At 43.5% G+C, this 22,308-nt stretch overlaps 1 protein-coding gene and 1 pseudogene across 1 annotated transcript; both read right to left on the bottom strand.

Moving 5' to 3' along the window:
• Positions 1–288: 288 nt before the first annotated feature.
• Positions 289–20,971, bottom strand: CHRNA9 (cholinergic receptor nicotinic alpha 9 subunit). The gene is made up of 5 exons (XM_010384631.2): positions 20,767–20,971; positions 20,328–20,473; positions 18,920–19,074; positions 7,286–7,818; positions 289–1,517 (listed from the first exon to the last, which is right to left on the bottom strand). The coding sequence occupies exons 1-5, from the start codon at positions 20,828–20,830 to the stop codon at positions 976–978; spliced, it is 1,440 nt and encodes a 479-aa protein (XP_010382933.1). The 5' UTR covers positions 20,831–20,971; the 3' UTR covers positions 289–975.
• Positions 4,565–5,092, bottom strand: LOC115894769 (annotated as a pseudogene).
• Positions 20,972–22,308: the final 1,337 nt, after the last annotated feature.

Genomic DNA, 22,308 nt, shown 5'->3' with positions numbered 1-22,308 from the left:
GTCCCAGTGCTGAGGGCTGAGTCCCAGTTCCACTGATACCTTGTTGGATGTTGAGGAGACAGGTCACTTACACCCACCTTTTAAGCCACAGTTTCTTTCTCTGAGAAAGAATAGTAATACTCACCTCCCCAACTCACAGAACTGTTATGAGGATCAAAGTGATCAGACTTGTGCATAAGAATTGCTGTGACATCCAATAAAATGTGAATCATGTCGCTTTTATTACATGTAGAAAAAACGTGATCCATGTTTGGTGAAAAGTTCAATGAATGAATGGATGAGCCCAGCTTGCTAATCACCTTATTTTGATACAAGACAGGAACAACCTCATCTATCATATTTTAATCAAAGGGTAAATGCAGGAATGACTTTATCTTTTGGGTTTATATAAAACATAACCAACATATACAACATCACCATTATGAAGCAAGCTCTTTCCCCGTTAAACAGCTGATGCTTAGACTTTCTTCACATGGGACAAAACCTTTTATTCCACTATTTGAGATATGACTTCAAATGCACTATGCCTGAATAAGGTACCATTGGGACTTAAATCACACTAACATATATATGACTATTTCATTTTTTAAAGTATGGTTTAAGGGGAACTAAGGGGAAAATGAGTTTGGTTTGTTTTGCCTTTTTGTTTTAAATTTTACCGGTAAAGTGTATTTTGTTATCTGTATTGCCAAAGAGGTGAATAATTGTATAAACTAGAGGCCAGTCACCCACCGCTATGGTGGGCTATAAAAGGTCTCTTTCCCTATTTCTTCCATCTTCCTACCCTTGAAATTGTTGATCTCCTGCTTAATTTGACAGGGCAGATAGCTTCGACATTGATTTGAGGTTAAAAATAAAACGCACAGACGACATAACCCCTAAATCATAGATGAACAAAAATCTTGGAAGAACACTGGAATAGATCACAGGGAATTGTATTAATTTCTACCGAGATAGCAAAGCCAATATCTGTGACTAATCCGCTCTTGCTATGATCAAAATAGTCATCACAAGCACCATAATGAAAAAAATCCACATGAAGAATCGGTCTATGACTTTCGCCACCTTCTTCCATTCACTCCCTTTGGAATTGGTGGCCTTGTGGTCTTTGAGGCACTTGGCGATGTACTCAATATTCCTCGTCAGCACTTTGTACTGTGCACAGTAACTCTCGGCCTCCTGAGGGTTCTCACCCTGGCAGCCCAGGTCGTTCTTTAAGCGTTTGTTCATGTCCTTCTTTCTGGAAAGGTCTTTGTTCCTGGCTGTTTTCAGGTTAGACTCTGGGAGTTGGCTATAAACTTTCGTGAGGTGGTCCCGCTCTCTACTGTGGTGCGGGCTGAGGCAGCTTTCACCCACATCATAGACAAACAAGACCCTGGACATGTATTTCAGGATGACCACCCTGGCCCAGTGTGGCACCGGCCGGGCCTCGGCCCCACAGAAGTGGATATTCATCACCATGATGGTCAAGGCAGTGGAGGCCGTGATCAGGGCCATCGTGGCTATGTAGTATTTACCTGGAATTAAAATAATAACTGTAATTGAATTTGCTTTAAAATGGTCGTCATACAGCCATGAGTCACTTAACAACAGGGATACATTCTGAGAAAGGTATTGGTCATTAGGTGATTTTGCTGCTGTGTGAACATCATAGAGTGTATGTACACAGACGTAGATGGTATGGCCTTCTACACACCTAGGTTGCACGGTATAGCCTGTTGCTGAGGCTACAAATCTATGCAGCATGTTACTGTATTGAATACCACAGGCAATTGTACACATGATTATCAAACGGTAAGTATTTGTGTGTCTAAACATGTCTAAACATAGAAAAGATAAAGTGAAAATTGACATTATAATCTTATGGGACCGTTGTTGTATACACAGTCTGTCATTTACCAAAACATTGTTATGAGGCACATGAGTGTATTTGGCCTAAAAAGAAACAAACACCCTTTCTAAGGAGGTGTTATACCCTAGGGGTTACTAGTACAGACTTTTTTTTTTTTTTTTTTGAGACAAAGTCTCGCTCTGTCACCCACACTGGAGTGCCGTGGTGTAATCTCGGCTCACTACAACCTCTGCCTCCCAGGTTCAAGCAATTCCCTGCCTCAGCCTCCCAAGTAGCTGGGATTACAGGCGCCTGCCACCACACCCAGCTAATTTTTGTATTTTTAGTAGAGGGGGGAGTTTCGCCATCTTGACCAGGCTGGTCTTGAACTCCTGACCTCGAGTGATCTGCCTACCCCGGCCTCCCAAAATGCTAGGATTACAGGTGTGAGCCACCGCACCCAGCTGTAGTACAGACTTTTGAATCTGACTTCCTGGATTCAAATCCCAGCTTTATCATTCCCTGGACTTTTGGCCTTCAGCAAGGCATATAATCCTGCTAAGCCTCAGTTTCCTGCTCTGTAAAGTGGGTATAGTAATAATATCTAACTTGCAAGAATATGAGAAGGCTTAATTGAGACGATACATGTGAAGTTCTCAGCACTGTTCCTGGCTCAAAATTAAAAAGTTTGGAAATGTTTCCTGAGATCATGAGGTGAAAAATTTTTCCACACTCAATGAACAAACAATTAATGAACTTGACCAGTTCTCAGAATTGTCTTCAGAGCTCATTAATATGAAAGCCAATTGTTATTGGGTAAAAAAGGAGACTGTATCACTATTAGCCTTCAAAATGTGATTATATAAAGCCCATGTTGATGAAAAAGTGAAATTAAGGAAGGAAACAATTAAGATAAGGCTACAAATTTATGAAATATAGAACAAAAAGCCAAGAAGATGAACAAAACCAAAAGCAAAGTTTTGAAAAAGTAATAAAATTGATGAACCTTTGATAAGACCACTTACAGGATAGAGAGAGAAATAGAGAAAGGGAAAGAGAGAGAGAAGATGGAAAAGACTTATAAAATAGTACAATATTATAAATAACTGTGTAGTCGGGCGCGGTGGCTCACACCTGTAATCCCACCACTTTGGGAATCCCAGCACTTTGGGAGGCCGAGGTGGGTGGATCACTTGAAGTCAGGAGTTGGAGACCAGCCTGGCCAACATGGTGAAACCCCGTCTCTACTAAAAATATAAAAAACATTAGCTGGGTGTGGTGGCAGGTGCCTGTAATCCCAGCTACTTAGGAGGTTGAGGCAGGAGAATCACTTGAATTCAGGAGGCGAAGCTTGCAGTGAGCCGAGATTATGCCACTGCACTCCAGTCTGGGCAACAGAGCTAGACTATGTCTCAAAAAACAAAAATAAAAATAGCTGTATAATAACATATTTGATAATCTAGATGAAACTGCTGGAAAAATGTCAGATGTCAAAATTAGTGCAAGAATAAAGAACACTTTAATAGAAATGGGAATCAATCAAGCACCATCCCCCCACCAAAGGCTCTAGGACCGAAAAGAATTTATAGGTGAGTTTTACCAAACTCTCAAGGAACAAATAATTCCCATCTTATGCAACTTGTTCCAGAAATAGAAAAAGAGGGAAAACTGCCCAGTTCATTTTGTGAAGTCCATTTGACCTGATTCCAAAAGGGACAAGAAAAGGAATATTAAAGCCATTTCACTAATCGACATATTTGAGAAACTTCTACAAAATATTAGCTAACTGAATCCAACAGTGTCTTAAAAGGATAATGTATCATAAGAAAGGAGTTTGGTCCAGTTATACAAAAGAGTTCAACGTCAGAAGACTTATTGATGTAATTTATGACACTGATGAGAAAAAGAGAAAACTCACATTATTATCTTAATAGATGAAGACAAAGTATTTGATAATGTTTATCATCTACTTATTATTTGTCAAAAACTCTGAGTTAATATATGAGACATTTCTTAAAACGGTAAAGTCCATGGGCCAGAAACCTATATCAAGGGCTACATTTGATGCAGAAAACTTTTTTTTTTTTTTATATTGTACCATTCATTTTAATTCTTTTGGGTCTTGCAGTTTTTCAGGAGGCCTTGATTAAAATGCAAATACTTGTCTGAGAGTCAGCTCACACTTGAAAGAAAATTAGAAGTGACCCCGTGGGAGCAAGATTTTTTTTTTTTTTTAAGACAGGGTCTTTCTCTTTTACTAAGACTGGAGTACAGTGGTGCAATCACAGCTCACTGCAGCCTCGACCTCCCAGGCTCAAGCAGTCCTCCGTCAGCCTCCTAAGTAAGCTGGTAACACAGGCACGCACTGTCACACCTGGCTTTTTTGTTGTTGTTGGAGATGAGGGCTCACTGTGTTGCCAAGGCTGGTCTCAAACTCCTGGGCTCAAGCAGTCCTCCCTCCTTGGTCTCCCAAAGTGCTAGGATTACAGGCTGGGAGTAAGATCTTGAGGGCTGGGGAAATCAGAGGACTCCTGTAGTCCCAGATACTCGGGAGGCTGAGGCAGAAGAATTGCTTGAACCCAGGAGGCAGAGATTGCAGTGAGCTGAGATCGCGCCACTGCACTCCAGCCTGGTGCCAGAGAAAGACTCCATCCCTCTCTGAGCCTCCGTTTCCTTCATATGTAAAATGTAAAATATTCTACTTCACAGTGGACACTTCACAGTTCTCTCCCTCTAGCTGCTCTCACCAAAGATGTCTTCATAAGAACCAGCTCCAAATGGGGAGAAAAAGACAACCATACAGATGAGGTAGATACCCAGGAACACCTGGCCGGTGGACTGCAGGGAGCGGCTGCGAGGTTTCCGACGGTACAGCTCCCCAGCACCGCTGGCCAACACAAGAAAGCCGCCGATGATGGCAACTGTGCGCGAGTACATACGGACCTTCAGCCATTCCCCGTAGTGGACTTAGCCCCCGATGCAGGCGGCGTAGGTGCTAATGGCCAATTGGAGTGCGGCCCCCAGCGCGAACCAGTGCCGCTTCACGCCAAAAGACATGAAACTAGCGCGCAGCACAGCCGCCCCCATGTCGAAATACAGGTAAGGCACTGGGATGTCGGGCTTCCGGCGTGCCTCAGCCCTCTCAGCGTAGAGCATGAGCTGGCTGAAGCAGCCCCAAAAGGGGCAGCGTGTGAGCAGCACCGAACCCAACTGCATGATCAGCTGCAACATCCACTGTCTCGAACCTATCTTCGACGCCATCTTGGGAAAGGGCAAGTCGGCTCTGATGCAGAAAACATAAGCATATTTCTGTAATATTGTGAACACATTCCATGGGTGCTATGAATAACAAATTATAATTGTTAAATAGATGTTCTCAAGATGTGTGCACTTTTCCTAAAAAGATAAATTTCAGCCAGTTGTGGTGACTCACACCTGTAATTCCAGCACTTTGGGAGGTCAAGGTGGGAGGATCATTGAGCCCAGGAGCTCAAGACCAGCCTAGCCAACATAGTGAGACCCTATCTTTTTACTTTTTTTCTACATATATATATTATTTTGAGACAAAGTCTCACTCTATTGCCCAGGTTGGAGTGCAGTGGTGCAATCTTGACTCACTGCAACTTTCACCTCCCGGATTCAAGTGATTCTCCTGTCTCAGCCTCCCAAGTAACTGGGATTACAGGCACGCACCACCATGCCCAGCTAATTCTTTTTATAGAGACGGGGTCTCACCATGTTGGCCAGGCTGGTCTTGAACTCCTGACCTCAGGTGATCTGCCTGCCTCGGCCTCCCAAAGTGCTAGGATTACAGGCATGAGCTACCATGCCCAGACTTCATTTTTAAATAATAAAAATAAATTAAAATAAAATTTAAAAATATAAATTTAATTTTAAAAATATAAATTTCATATTTTCATAAAAACATAACAAGCAATTCCTGTGAGACATCTGTCTTTAGAAATTGTGCCAGCTTGCTAGATAATGTCACTGCCCAAGAAGAGAGTGGGACCGTCCCATGATCTTTCCTCGAACAAGGCTATGATCATCACTGCCAATCATTTCTGCCTCAGGAGAGGTAATAAAATGCCAATACATCTCCTTTTTATTAGAGAACAAAAAGCCTTGTGTTTAATTCTGTAAAAGAGGGCTGTGTGTGTGTGTGTGTGTATGTATATTTTGCAAGGAGAGACATAAAAAGGAAGATATCTCCAAATGGAGAAGTCACTGTAGTATCATCTCAATATTGGGTAATTGGACTCAGTAAAGAGTAAAACGGCAAGGCAACGTCTCTTGATATTGGACTCTAAGTTCCTTGGTGTTCTAAAATTTCTCCTTATTGCTTACTTTAAGGAACTCAAACTTAGATCTAGCTTGATTCTGGTAGCATCTGTTACAACAGCAAGTCCTTGAGATGGAGATGTTGGATCTCAAGGGTATTGGAGGCAGAAAGTAGACGTTAAAGGGGATAGGAAAGCCCTCAGAACAAGCTAGGCAAGGATAGGGGAGGCAGGGGTGGTACCCTCAGTCTGCGCTGCAGTCCTTGGAGGGACATTTCATTATTGTAGATTTTTGAAAATTTAGTCTGCTTTGGAATCACCTCAGATTCCCAAATCTTGGCCAAGTTGCTAAATCAAACTCTCCAGGTGTAGGAACTTGCATTTTAATAAGCTCTTCCACTGCTATTATACCCAATGAAGATGAAATTTTTCTGTTAAGGGTAGACGTCAGGCTTAAAAAGCACATCTTTCTGCCATGTTTGCCCCTCTTCCCAAGAAGAAAGCCCTTGTCACATGAAATGATAACAATAGTCACTGTTTACTCAGTACTTACCATATGCCAGGGCATGAACTAAGCAGTGACACAGAAGGAAGTGATCACACAAATTTTGCAGATGATGAAGCAGAGACTAAGAGAAAAAGTAACTTGCCTAAGTTTGATCAAGGAGTGAACAGTGAAGTCAGTATTCAAATGCAGGTTTCTTTGACTTCAAAATCAGGTTTTAACCTCTGAGTCAGTGGATTTCAGACTTAAACAGAGAATGCATCAGAATCATTCAGAAGGCTTGTTAAAACAGGACGCCAGGGCCTTATCTCCAGAATGTCTGATTCAGTAGGCTTAGGGTGGGCCCTGAGGTTTTGCGTTTCTATAAGTTCCCAGGTGATGCCGATGCTGTACATCTGGGGACCACCACTTTGAGAACCACTGCTCTAAAGTGTAATGCTTTTCATTGCTCTTTTGTGTAAACCCAGAGACCATAAGACCAGTTTTGATTCCAAAAGCCTTATCTATATTGAAAGATGCTAACTGCAACCACCAGAAAAATTCGAGACAGTCTGTATTGAGTCTGAAATTGGCTCCATTGTTTCAAGTTTAAAGGCACACACACAACCTTAAAGGCATGACCCCAGGCACTACAAAGCTGGGCTTGAAGTGGAAGACACTTAAACTCACCTATCAGGGGGACATTTTCTGAGGCCGGCATGATTTCTGCCACCATTAGTTGAAATACAGTCATGGCCAACAGGATGGTCACTCCCAGGGAGACCTTTTCTCCAGAGGCTGCTGGGAGATAAAAACTCAGAGGAGCCAGAAAAGATATGAGGACACATGGGATGAGGAGGTTGACGATATAGAATGAGGACCTCCTCTTCAGAAGGAGGGTGAATGTGACATCCGGGTAAGGCTCAGAGCAGCAGCCATAGGAGATCACATTCTTCACAGCAGGCATGCCATGGACCTCCCATTCCACATCTTCAATGAAGTCAGAGAGATCTCCGCTGTCCAGGGCATTGAATATGTCTACCTGATTGCCATTGTAGGTCCAGGAACCAAAAGTCAGGTTGCACTGCTGGTTGTCAAAAGGGAAGTAAGTGACATCCACCACACAGGAGCTTTTGGTGATGGCCGGTGCATCCCAGGTGATCAGCCCATCATACCGCAGGACCACATTGGTGTTCACAGGCTCTGAAGATTCATCGTCAGCCCTGGAGGTCAGATGAGGAAAATGAAAGCCACATGCTAGGAGAACTTGCCACTTTCCTTACCCCAGACAGCTCACTGTGCCCATCACTTCAGTGTTTGGGCCATGGAACACCATTTTCCCTGTGACTGTGGCTCGGGAGTCTGGAATCAACTCAATTTGTCCTTCTCTTCCGTCTCCTGTAACTAGTCAGGGCCAAGTTCTCTTGGAGTCTTCCTTTAAAGCATCTCTGCTCTCTATCCCTTCCTGTCCATTCCCAGTGCCACTTTCTTGGTCCAGGTGTAATGATTTGAACACACAGACAAAAAGTAGGCCTGTCGATACTAAAATCTGCTTACTTGATTTGTTAACTTTAGGCACAAGAATATTAAAATAAGCTTTTTATGGCTATTATAAAAGCTATACATGTTTATTTGTAACATTTGGAAAACTCAGAAGAAAAAAAGCCGTTCACCCATAACTTTAGAGATAGTCACTTATTCCAGATATATCTTCTTTTGCTTTATCAATATTTATGCCTTGTATTTTGGGGTACAGAATTTCTACTTTTCTCTAGGGAATTACTCTTTCTCCATTGCCATTGCAAGGCAGAGGAAATGTTGGTCAAGGTGCCCCAGTGTCCCTGGCCAAAGGACGGCTGGGTGGCCCAGGCTTGGTCCAACAGATTCACCCTTTCCAGAGTTTAAGTCTTAAGCAGAGTGATCCAGAGACCAAAAACATCACCCTAGTGATGGCTCCCTATTTAGAAAAAAATAGACAGTCCCTCTCGTCTTGAACGCTAGAGCAGCCTTGGTTCTGTCCTTTCCAAGAGTTGGTTGTTTACTTTTTCCTTTATTTAAATGAGATGTGCCACATCCTTCTAACAAATTCCTATTTCACAAGGTTGCCAAAGTCAGTTTCTGATGCTTACAACCAAAGAGTCTTAATTGGTACATTTCTGTTAACATTTGGATGCATATTTTTGCAGTCTTCCTTACAATTTTTTCCCTGCAAAGTATATTTTGGCTAAATATAATGTGGTATTCTGGTTTGGATCCTGGAACAGAAGAAGTACATTCACGGAAAAACTGGTAAAATCTGAATAAAGTAGTTTAGTCAGTAACATTGTATTTATTTTGATAAGTATATTATGGTTATGTAAGAGGTAACATTAGGGGAAACTGCGTGAAGGGTATAAGGGAATTCTGCACTATCTTTGCAACTTTTCTATAAATCTAAAAATTATCCCCCAATTTAAAGTTAACTTGCAAAAAATAAAAAGAAAAAAAGATGAAACAAAATTTTTAAAAATACATGGTCATCTGTTCATACTCTTCTACAACATTCTTTTCATGTCTAAATAGCATTCTATTATATTCCACTATATTAGATACACCATAGTTATTTAACCAATCTACTGAGGCTTGATATTATGGTTCGTTCCAGTTTTTGTATTTATAAGCAATGCTGCAGTGGACATCTTTGTAGCTGAGTCTTTACATTTATCCACTGACCCTTTCCTTAGGTTAAATTGCTGGAAAAGGATGTGCTGGGTCAGAACAGGCATGTTTTTGAAGGGGGTAAGGGATAAAAGACTACATATTGGCACAGTGTACACTACTCGTTGACAAGCACACTAAAATCTCAGATTTCACACTATTCAATTCATCCATGTAAGTAAAAAACACTCGTATCTCAAAAGCTATTAAAATAAAACATATATTGGCTGGGCATGGTGCTCATACCAGCACTTTGGGAGGCCAATCACTTGAGGCCAGAAGTTTGAGACCTGCCTGGCCAGCATGGCAAAACCCCGTCTCTACTAAAAAAGTACAAAAATTAGCCAGGCATGGTGGTGCACGCCTGTAGTCCCAGCTACTCGGGAGGCTGAGGCAAAAGAATTGCTTGAACCCGGGAGGCGGAGGTTGTAGTGAGTCAAGATTGCACCACTGCACTCCAGCCTGGGTGACAGAATGAGACTTTGTCTCAATAACAACAAAAAATAAAATAAAATAAAATAAAATAATGCATGTCTATATATATTTTTTAAAGAACAGACATGTTTTTAAGGTTTTTATTTTTTCCACTCATTAGAAATTGGGTGCCACAATATTAACTCTAATCTACTGAGGAGGAGGAGGAGGTATGGACTGAGTTAACTCCATCCCAAGGGGATCTTTAATTGTGAGTGTTTGTGAAGATAACAAAATAAATTTTTTGAAAATGCCTGAAGCTTCCTCCTGTAACAGTGAGAAATGTGTACAGTTAGCTATCTGAGAAGTGAGAACTAGACCTGAACTGAGAATACTGCTCACCCATCCTACTTCCTTGGTGCAAGAGGAGAGATCTGGGGATCAGAGAGAATCTGTGTGGGGCTAGGACAATTGCGCTGGGCAGGGTCCCTGTAGGAAATAGATGGCCTACTCCAATTAGATAAACTGAGGAGAGTTTAAGAAAGGGACTGTTCACAAAGGTATGGATACGATGCAGAGAAACCATTCCTGGACATGAAAAGGTGAGGAGAAAGTGCAGTTACCAGAACCTGGAAGGAAAGATTTGCATGAAGAGGGTCACCACGATAGGAGTGATGACTTTCCTTCAGGGAACACATCCAGGCAAAGATAACCTCCCAGGAAGAGAGTGAGGGAATATACACGCTAACCTCACTCTCTCTTCTCCCTGCAGTTGCCCACTGGTGCTCCACATTGGCCAAACCCAACCCCAAGCCAAAGGGCAAGGGAACCTGCTGACCAAAAACATCACCCCAGCTACTTTGGAGTAGGTTGTGGGGTTTTTTTGTTTGCTTTTGTTGTTGTTGTTGTTGTTGTTGCTGTTGTTTGTTTGTTTGAGACGGAGTCTCACTCTTGTCACCCAGGCTGGAGTACAGTGGTGCCATCTCAGCTAATTGCCACCTCCGCCTCCCAGGTTCAAGCAATTCTCCTGCCTTAGCCTCCTGAGTAGCTGGGATTACAGGTGCCAGCCACCACACCTGGCTAATTTTTGTACTTTTAGTAGAGACGGAGTTTCGCCATGTTGGCCAGGCTGGTCTTGAACTCCTGACCTCAGGTGACCCACCCGCCTCAGCCTCCCAGGGTGCTGGGATTACAGGGTGAGCCACCGCACCTGGCCGTTTTTTGTTGTTGTTGTTTGTTTGTTTTTTGAGACGGGGTCTCACCCTGTTTCCCAGGCTTTAGTGCAGTGGTACAATCTTGGTTCACTGCAACCTCCACCTCCCAGGTTCAAGTGATTCTCCTGCCCCAGCCTCCCGAGTAGCTAGGATTATAGGTGTGCACCACCATGTCCAACTAATTTTTGTATTTTTAGTAGAAACAGTGTTTCACCATTTTTACCAGGGTGATCTCAAACCCCGACCTCAGATAATCTGCCTGCTGTGGCCTCCCAAAGTGCTGGTTTCGCAGGTGTGAGCCACAGTGCCCGGCTTTGAGTAGTTTAAATACATTATATTAAAATATATATATTTTTTGTAGAGACGATGTCTCACTATGTTGCCCAGGCTGATCTTGAGCTCCTGGCCTCATACAATCCTCCTGCATTGGCTTCCCAAAGTGCTCGATTATGGGTAGGAGCCACCGCGCCCAGCCAAGACATTATTATTTAATCACTTCATGACCAATATCTTATTGTTTATCTCCCTGGTTTTTTAATCATATCACAGCTCAAAACTTGCAGTGGCTTCCTATAGCCCACACAATACTTCTACACCTCCTCAGTTTAGTGTTCTAGATATTCCATGGTCTATTCCCACCTCACTTTCTAGCTGTGTGCCTTCTGCTGGTCTCCGTCACTCCCACTCCACCAATTAAGACTGAAATCCCAACAAACCCTGTGAGTTTCTCTTACTTAAACTCTTTCTTCAACTCATAATGGTCCCCCTTTTCTGCATGTAGCAGTCTAACACATCCTTCAAGACTCTGCTCAGAGGCCACCTCTGTGAAGCCTTCCCTGCCTCTCCAATCAGATCTCTTTCCATCCTTGAAGGGCCACAGCACTTTACTTCTGTGTTATAAGAGACTTGCATTTTTACCTTGCATTATAGTTTTTACATACATAGCTTATTAGATTGTTCCTTGAGGTCAGAGATTGGGTCTTAAAATGCTCATTTATTTCTCATAAAAATATCATGGAGATTTGAGTTCAGAACCTGATTCAGGTTTCATAACCTTAGGTGGGTTATATCTCTGTCACTCACCTGTAAAAGTGGGCATTATAACACCTTAAGGCTTCTTTTTAGTTTTTATATTAAACAAACTATGTACATTAACTTCTATTGCTGCTGTAGCAAACTACAACAAACCTAAACCTAATGTCTTTTGTTCTTTTTCTTTTTTTCTTGAGATGGCATCTCACTCTATCGCCCAGGCTGGAGTGCAGTGGTGCCATCTTGGCCCACTGAAACCTCCGTCTCCTGGATTCAAGCAATTCTCCTGCTTCAGCCTCCAGAGTAGCTGGGATTACAGGCTCCCACCACCATGCCTGGCTATTTTTTTGTATTTTTAGTAGAGACGGGATCTCGCCATGTTGGCCAGGCTGGTCTCAAACTCCTGACCTCAAGTGATCCACCCACCTCAGCCTCCCAAAGTGCTGGGATTACAGGCATGAGCCACTGTGTGCAGTCCCTAATGTCTTAAAACAACACAAATTTAGCATCTTAACAATTCTAGAGGTGAGAAATCCTAAAACCAATGTGACCAGGGCTGCATTCCTTCTGGAGGCTCTAGGGGAAGATCTGTTGCCTTTCCTTTTCTACCTTCTAGAAGCCACCTACATCCCTTGACTCAGGTCCCCCCCCCTTGCATCACTAACCTCTGCTTCCTTTGTGGCATTGCCTATTCTGACCATCTCATCTCCCTCTTAAAAGGACCCTCGTGTTTACATTAGGCCCACCAGGATAATCTCCCCCATCTCAAATCTTTAATTCAATGATACCTGCAAAGTCTCTTTTGCCATGTAAGATAAATCTTCATAGGTTTTGGGGATTAGGATGTGGACATCTTTGCGGGGGCATTATTTTATCTATCATACTTCGTAAAGTCCCAACTCCATGCAGACACATAGTAAGTGGCCAATATGTATTAATTTCTTCCCCTTCCCTCTGTTTCTAACTGTGTTTCGTGTTCTCAACTAAAACATGAAAAAATTACAGGGACAAAAAGTAAGCTGGAGGTTGGGAAGGCATGTTTAATAATACAACCCTCACAGAATATTTAAATTGCGTTCCTCTTACCTTCCCTTTCCTCAGCCCCTCAGTGGCCTTCAGGCAGTGATATGGTTTGGCTGTGTCCCCACCCAAATCTCATCTTGAAGTGTAGCTCCCAGAATTCCCACATGTTGCGGGAGGGACATGGTGGGAGGTAATTGAATCATGGGGGCGGGTTTTTCCTGTGCTGATCTTGTGACAGTGAATAAGTCTCATGAGATCTGATGGTTTATAAAGGGGAGTTCCCCTGCACAAGCTCTCTTGCCTGCCACCATGTAAGATGTGACTTTGCTCCCCATTCACCTTCAGCCATGATTGTGACGGCTCCCCAGCCATGTGAACTGAGAGTCCATTAAACCTCTTTCCTTTATAAATTATCCAGTCTTGGGCATGTCTTTATTAGCAACATGAAAACAGACCAATACAGGCAGCCCCTTCTTCTCTTCTGTATCTGATCAAAGACTGAGCTAACTTTGGTTGTTTTGCAATTGAGCAAAAACGACTTTCCCAGCCTTGACTGTAAGAAGCCCATTCCTGGGAACTGGAGAGGAGTAGGTTGGTGAATGAGGGAGCAGGGAGAGTCGCCCAGTGTTTTCAGTCCCCAGAGTGCCTGGAACCTCAGCGTAGACTTGTCTGTTTACTCAGTCCCAGGATCCCTTCCTCATTCCATCTCCAATGTCTCTGTCTTTCACATATTCACTTTTCCTTCCTTTCCATATCAAAAAGAAGTTCCCGCCTCTCTCTTGCTGGCTAACTTCCCTTCCGGTCCTGTGAGTCCTCTCCTTCCATGCCTCCTTCAGGATTTTGCCTCCCTTGGTCCCTCTTCTTCTCTCTGGCCCCTCTAGCCACTTTCCAACTCTGTTCGCAAGTCTCTCCTGCCAAATTCCTTTTCTCCCTGGCCCTTCTACCTCTCTCATCTCCTTCCACACACTGCTTTCAAAAGTAACTGATACCTGCTGTTGTCCCGTTTCCTCTTGCTTTTATTTCTTGACTCCTGCATTTTGATGTCTTTCCGACAAGTACAACTAGGCAAATCTCAAGACTTCTCCTAAGTCTTCATCTTCTTTAACTCTTCCCAAACATTGGGATTATGCGTTGTTCCTAGACATCCTCTCTTCCCTTGGTTTTCATGACATGACTCTCTCAGTTCTCCTTCTACCTCTTTAACCACTAATTCTACGTTTCCTCTGTAAATTCCTTAAATGTAGAGGTTTTTTCAACTTTATCGTCAGCCATTTTCTTTCCTTCCAGGAGTAGTTCTATAGGACTTTAAGGGCTTTTGGCATCTCCATTAGCCCTGACCATTTCTCCAGGTTTCAGATTTGCCTCTGCAATCTCATTATTGGACACTTCCTTAGGGATTTTTCTTTGGTTCCCCAAACAGAATATCAAATTCATCCTTTTTTTTCCCAAACCTGTTTCTCCTCCCCCTCCTTTATTTCCAGTCTCATTTGGAAGTCTTGACATTCTCTAAATCATCTTATATGGCTAAGGATAGCTACATAAGCTGGCCTTAAAGCTAAATTCTAGACAAATTCTTTTGAATACAATAGGGCACCCAGTTCCTCACCAGGTCTAAAATCCAACCATTAAAACTGCTCATTAAAATCCAACCACTGGGGCCAGGCATGGTGGCTCATGCCTGTAATCCCAGCACTTTAGAAGGCCAAGGTAGGAGGATTGCTTGAGCACAGGAATTTAAGACCAGCCTGGACAACAGGCAATATAGTGAGACCTCATCTCTATAAAAATTTTTGTAAAAATTAGCTGGGTGTTGTAGTGCATACCTGTAGTCCCAGCTACTCAGGAGACTGAAGTAAGAGGATCACTTTGTTACCCATGGAAGGTCTCAACTACAGGTGATCCATGTTCTTGACATTTTGAACAAAGAATTGGACAAAATGCACAAATCAATGAAAATACAGAACAATGAAAGAAACAATAAATGCTCAGATTTATTGAAATGAAACTACACTCCACAGAGTGGGTGTGGGCTCAAGTAAGCAGCTCAAGACTACAGGTTACAAAATCTTCTGGGTTTTAAGTACCCTCTAGAGGTTTCCCATTGGTTGCACCCTATGTAAATAAAAACTTGGCCCACAACCAATTGGAGGCTGAAGTGAAGTTACACCCTATGCAGATGAAGATGTGATCTACAACCAATCAGAGGCTGAAGTGAAGTTATAACTCATGCAACGAAGACTTGGTCTGTGACCAGTTGGAAGCTGAAGTGAAGGCTCCCTGTCTCCAGACCCTATTGAGGAGAATACTGTCTCAACTTGAGCCCAGGAGGTCAAGGCTGCAGTAAGCTACGATCACACCACTGCACTGTAGCCTAGGTGACAGAGCAAACCACCGGCCCCCACCAAAAAAAACTTGACCATGAAAACCCTGCCATAATGAATTCAAATTTAAAATTTCTGTAATCTGATTTTACCTAATCTAAAAATGTCAGTGGCCTTATACTAGCCACTACACTAACCATATACTAATACTAAACATTCCCACCAGAACTTTGAGCCCCAATTCATTAATTTCTCTATTCATTTACTGAAAGAGCCAGTATCTACGTGAACTGTTACATTGCTAAAAACTCACTATTTCTTGGAACAGTTCGTTGCCGAAGTTATTAGGGATTTTTTTTTTTTTTTGGCGGGGGGAGCTTATCTTCCCTTTGGCTTCTACCGATTGTCTTGGGTTTTGTCTTCTGGAACATTGTTCTCTTTTTTCCACCCTGCTTTCTCTCTGATTGCCTAAGGTAACCATCATCAAGTCTTCAAGGTTTCTCTCTTCCAAACTAAGCATCAGCAAATTCAACTGTTCTTCTGTGAAGTGGCATCCAGGCCCATCTCCTTCCTGATCACTCCCTACCAGTCTAGCCCCATGGATTTGGGCACGAACAGTGACTCTAGATGCAAAGCATCTTCCTTCCTGGGTGTCTTTACTACACTGGACTGATTCACTTACCCCCACCCCTATTTCTCCTTCTTGCCACAACTCAGGAAGCCCGTTGTGTTGCCTATGACATTCTCTACCTGCTTCTGAGAAGCAGTGATATTGTATCTGGCATCAGTAGACTCTACAGAGTCAGAGATTCAGCTAGAAGGACTGAGCTCAGGGAAATAGTCATGATTAAGGGCCCTTCTTTGCCAGATCCTGTAACACTCTTCTGTTTTCATTTCAATTTGTTAAAGGCATGAACATGTCATCCAACCATAGCTCCATTTAGAGGTTCCTCTACACAGCAAAACTCTGAGAAGTTTTACTGAGAAGGAGAAGGCAAAGGAGAAGAGAGGAGCAGAAACAGAATTGTCCATGACAAGAGCACAGAGATGACTAAAGAGTCAACCAGAGGAACAAAAAAGAGATGATGAACCAGTGTGGTGAAAGGCTCTGTGTAAAGGAGTGGGGAGTGGGGAAGGGAGAATGAGGACAGAACTGACCAAAGCCACAATAGGCTTGTTTGAGCTCATGAGTACATAACTGGCTTCTCTAATAAGGGAGCAGTGGAGTCAGCTTAACTTAGGGTGCCTTGTAAGCTTGCAAAGAAGCATTTCAGTAAGACATGGTCATCGCCTCAGCCAATCAAAACAGGAGGGAGAGGAGAACCACCATTCTGTTTGATTTCTGGAGAGAATTTTTAGAACTTACAGAATGCTTGCCGGCACAGCAGCTCGTGCCTGTAAACCCAGCACTTTGGGAGGCCAAGCTGGGTGGATCGCTTGAGCCCAGGAGTTCAGAACCAGCCTGGGCAACATGGTGAGACTCTGTCTCTACTAATAAAAAATAAAAAATAGCTGGGCATGGTGGCATGCACCTGTAGTCCCAGCTATTCAGGAGGGTGAGGTGGGAAAATAACCTGATCCCGGGATGTTGAGGCTATAGTGAGCCATGATTACACCACTGCACTCCAGTGTGGGTGATAGGAGTGAGAGCTCATCTTAAAAAAAAAAAAAAAGGAACTTACAGAATGCTATAAGAGATCATCTGTGTCAATGAAATTATCTTTCTTTTTCTTCTTTTTTTTTTTTTTCTTGTCACCCAGGTTGGAGTGCAGTGGTGCAATCTTGGCTCACTGCAACCCCTGCCTCCCAGGTTTAAGTGATTTTCCTTCCTCAGCCTCCCAAGTAGCTGGGATTACAGGCACCTGCCACCACACCCAGCTGATTTTTTTATTTTTAGTAGAGACGGGATTTCACCATGTTAGCCAGACTGGTCTTGAACTACTGACCTCAGGTGATCCACCTGCCTTGGCCTCCCAAAGTTCTGGGATTACAGGGGTGAGCCCCCACACCCTGCCTGTATCAATGAAATTATCAGATATTACTCTCCTGCACTCTGCGGACTAGAGAGTGGTAATGGACAATGTGGCTTGTTTTCTTGCTCTGTGTGTGTGTGTGTGTGTGTGTGTGTGTGTGTGTGACAGAGAGAGAGAGAGAGAGAGACAGACAGACAGAGAGAGTGAGCACGGGCAGGGAGTGTAAACTGGAGGAATAAAGCTCAGTACTTGAATGTTATCTTCCTGTTATCTTCCTTGGGAAGGGATACAGACCACTCAGAGTGGGGAACGGACAGAAAGAACAGGGCTATGATTCCAGAGGTCATGACCCTTAGATGAGCTCTCTGAGTAAGGAGTGAGACTAAAATCCAGGCTGCAACCCACCTGTATTGCTTCCTTAAAGGAAATCCATGCCCACTGGAAGCCTCCACCCAGGGGAGCCCCCCGAGCTGCCCCTCATTCACATACTTCTGAGCCACAGAGGAACTTTCCCACTCCACAGAAACTTGGGTCCAGAACAAAAAGAGAGAAGCTCCTTCGACAACAGGTGGGGCCACTGAGCTTGAACTGTGACCAGAGATCTGGTATTTTTCTCAAAATGCTGCCCATGGACCCACAGTACCTACGTCTTCCGGAGCTTGTGGAAATGCAGAATTACAGGCCTGCCCCATACCCGTGGAATCACAATCCGTATTTTAACAAACTCCCCGGGCGATTCATATGCACCTTCCAGCTTGCGAAACATAAATCTTACCTACCCATTGTACAAGGCCCCTTGCTCTGAGACCAGGAAAAGGTCACTTTGTATCCTGTAAACTGATTCATCCTCCACTCCACACAAAACCCCAAATCCACAGGTCAGTTTCTAGATGGCCCATTCCAGTTTAATTAATTACTGATACATGATCTTGGATGGTGAATGTCACTGTTAAGGGTTGAATTGTGTCCCTGAAAAATTCACATATTCAAGTCTTAGCCCCCAACACTCAGAATGTGACTTGATTTGAGAATAGCATGATGGAAGATGTAATCAGTTAGGTTAAGATGAAGTCACGCTGGAGTAGGGTGGGCATCTAACCCAATATGACTGGTGTCCTTATATAAAAGGGAAATTTGGACACGGAATACACAGGAGAACGCCATATGAAGATGAAGGCAGAGCTCAGAGTGACGCTCTACAATGCTAGGAACACCAAAGACTGCCAGCAAACCACCATTAGCTAGAAGAGATGCCTGGAACAGATCCTCCCTCACAGCCCTCAGTGGAAACCACGCTGTCAACACCTGCATCTCAGGTGTCTCAACTCCAGAACTGTGAGACAACACGTTTGTGTTAAGTCACCTAATTTGTGCTACTCTGTTACGGCAAAGTTAGTCCTCGCAAACTAACGCAGCCTCTACTTTCCCACCTGAAAAAGGGGCATGTAGATTGATGGTTTCCTTCCTCTAAGCTTTTATGACATATTATTTCCTGATCTAAGATTCTATGACCGTTATTTCAGGAGTCCTAGGAACATGGATTAATATTTAATTTCATGCATGTTTTAAACATTCCTTTTTCATTATGTTTAAATTCTATGAAATCAACACGTTCGTGCCTGAAAAGCCTTAGTTCTGAGCTGCACTTACTTGTTATATAAGATGATGTCTGGCCTCCACACGAGGTCACTGGGGATCCTGATGGAGTCTAGGCCATCGTACTGATCTCGGTCCCACGTGAGATAGGCATCGTGCCAGATTTGGCGGATCCACAAATAGGCGGTCAGAATTTGGTTTCTTTCATCCTGCACAATGAATGCAGATGTAACTTTACCTAGCAGACACTTGAAATGTCTTCCATTGATAGGACACTTGTTCTTCACAATAGGAATTTCACAAACACTCATCTATTTTCAATAAGTAAGTGAGAGCTTTATTCTTTATTTATTCTATCCCCTTGATTGACTACCAAGATCATTCTTTTCCTCCTAGATTTAGTGTTCAGAATGTAAAGTGGACAAATATTTAAGTCTTGATATCTTTGCATGGATCAACTGCCCATATTTCCTGAAAATTGATCAATGAATGACGTACTTGAAAGCAAAAGTCAGGAAATAACAATGTGCAGAAGGAAAATCTTTCAAGTTTCATAACATTGTGTGATTAAATATGGATAAGCACTAATAAGCTATGCCATCTTAAAACACTACCTTTTTTAAAAAAAATTGAGATTGGCCGGGCATGGTGGCTCATGCCTGTAATCCCAGCACTTTGGGAGGCCGAGGCGGGCGGATCACGAGGTCAGGAGATCGAGACTATCCTGGCTAACACAGTGAAACCTCGTCTCTACTAAAAATACAAAAAAAAAAAAATAGCTGGGCGTGGTGGCGGGCGCCTGTAGTCCCAGCTACTCAGGAGGCTGAGGCAGGAGAATGGCGTGAACCCGGGAGGCAGAGCCTGCAGTAAGCCAAGACTGCACCACTGCACTCCAGCCTGGGCAACAGAGTGAGACTCTGTCCCCCCCTCCCCCCCCCCGCAAAAAAAGATTGAGATTAAATTCACATTAAAACTCACCATTTTAATCATTTTAGAAGGGAACAATGCACTGGCTTCCAGTATATTCACAATGTTGTGCAACCATCACCACTGCCTAATTCAAGAGCGTTTCTTTCCCCCACAAAGAAACCCCATAATCATTAAGAACTCACTGGCCATTTTCCTCTTCCTCCCCGCAGACCCTGGCAACCTCTATGCTGTTTTCTGTATCTACGGATTTACCTAGTTTGGACATTTTATATAAATGGCAGCATACAGTATATAACCCCACCATTTCTTAGATTTTCTAAGATTGTTACGGTTAATGACCAGGATTAGGTAACGTTTCGTGAAATTAATTAGTTTTGTAGAAAGCTTCCTTTTCCCGGCGTTCTCTTCTCCCACCAGCTTGCATACGGAGTTATCATTCCCTCAAATTCCCAGTTAAGACATTCTCTTCAGAAAGCATGGTTGTTTATCCTCTAAGAATCATTCCACAGAGTCAGCACCATGTATTACTCACCATATCCTTAATCTGAGAGAGCGTAATCTGCAGTGTGACATTCAGGACTTTATCTGTATCTTCCACTGGACGAAGAGCATTGGAATAATCTTCAAAAAGGTCATTAAACAACTTCTGAGCATATTTTCCATCTGCTGTCTCCACAGCTACTAACAAGAGGGATCTGGATCAACCTTCAGAGTGTTGTATGTATTTCAAGACAAAGAACACAAGACTGAGGTCTAAAATGGGAGATGGCCCAGCACTGGCAAGGGATAAGCTTTGGGTGGATGGATGAGTTGTTTTTCTGGCATGCCCTACCAAGGTCAGAGGCAGTAGGAAGCATGGAGCCCTTCCATGCGGTGGAATCATCTGTTTTGTCTTCCCCACCCTGCCCCACCTCCCACCAAAGCAATAGCCCCAGATGAGACAAGATGGTTACATGTCACCAGCCGCTCACCTCTCAGTCTGGAAGCAGCAAAGTAAATCCAGCAAAAGGAGATGCAGGAATGGGACCAGTTCATCTTTTTCCTGAGCCTCTATAATAAAGTCTTGGTCAGGCAGCGTGGTCTTCCGCTTCTCCCTGTGAATATGAAGGATCTGGGCACAAGGAGCCCACACTGCTGCAGCCTTATGGCAGCAGCTGGAGAGCTCAGGCTTGCATTGCACGCAGGACCTAGATCCTGAGATCCAGGCCTGCCCTCCCTCCCCTCCAGTAATTTGAGACTGGCAACTCCAGTGGCTGAGATGCCAGGAACCCAGGGTGCGTTAGGTCCAACAGTGCTGTCTGCCGGGCCATCTCTGTTGAGGGTCCCTAGCCACCCTCAGCAGAAACAACCAGACAGAAGAGGAGGTCGATGCAGGCAGCAGGGGTATGCCTGACACCCCAGAGACTCCATCTAAGCAGAATGGGGGCTTTCTACACCCACCATGAGCAGATTCAGCCTGAGTCTGGGGACTAAGGGAAGCCTAAGGGATTGAGCCATGGGACGGCTGTCCAGAAAGACTCTATGCGCTTTTAGCAGCATTTGAAGAGGGAAAGAGACACGGTTCTATGATCTTCAGAATATATTGGCATTTTGGTTTTTTCTCTACCTCAGCTTCTGATCCCTCCTGCAGCTGTCCCTCTGGGCACGGATCTAGCATAGTAAATGTTTGTGAGTATATGTTTGAGGGGGTGTGCTGGATGGGTGGATATTCACCTGCTTAAGAAGCAGCAACACTGTGAGTTGGGTTTGGACTTGACCCCCCGGGTTCGACTGCCAGCCCAAACCCTGACGAGCTCTGTTATTCTGGATAAGTCACCAAACCTCTCTGAGCCTTCCAGAACTACAGACTGGGGAAAATAATATTTCCTCTCTCTAGAGCTACTGAGATATCTGTATTGAAAGCACTTTCTAAATATCAGTAATTTTCATCTTTGATCAGCTTTGCAGATCCAGAATTTCTATGTTTACCAATTCACACAGGATTTACCAGCTCAAAAAAAAAAATGAAAAACTGGCTCAAAGGCTGACCAAATCAGCATGAGAATAATAACCAATGGTGATACTACTAATGATGATACCCTTTGCATTTGAATGCTACTTCATATAAAATTTCAGTCGTTTCTCATATGTGATATAATTTTACTCCTTTAGAAAAATGTCAATTTTCAATTGCTCCTTAGTCTGTAAACTCATGTCTGCCCATCCTATTGCCTGGAGAATCTGCTTTGGAAAACCATATTAAGATAATTTGGTTGCCTGGAATCGGAGCAAGGAAATTGGATAGCTCTGTTTCATCGGGTTACAGCCGCCTGATGAGTCACCCCATCCCTCTTCGGGAATGTATCCTTTGAGTGGAACAGACACTCAAGCCAACGGCAAAGTGTTTCTTAATTGCCTGTCCCCTTGTGTTGATTGTGAAGACATTATTTTTCTGACGTCCCTAGTCTGACTCATTCATCAAATGACACAGTTCCGGGTGCCCACACTCAGTCGTCCTTCAACAAACCATCCAC

The sequence above is a fragment of the Rhinopithecus roxellana genome, chromosome 2, assembly GCF_007565055.1.
Source record: "Rhinopithecus roxellana isolate Shanxi Qingling chromosome 2, ASM756505v1, whole genome shotgun sequence".
Classification (NCBI taxonomy): Eukaryota; Metazoa; Chordata; class Mammalia; order Primates; family Cercopithecidae; genus Rhinopithecus; species Rhinopithecus roxellana.
The sequence above is the reverse complement of the archived record's forward strand: the minus strand, read 5'-3'. Positions and strand labels throughout refer to the sequence as shown.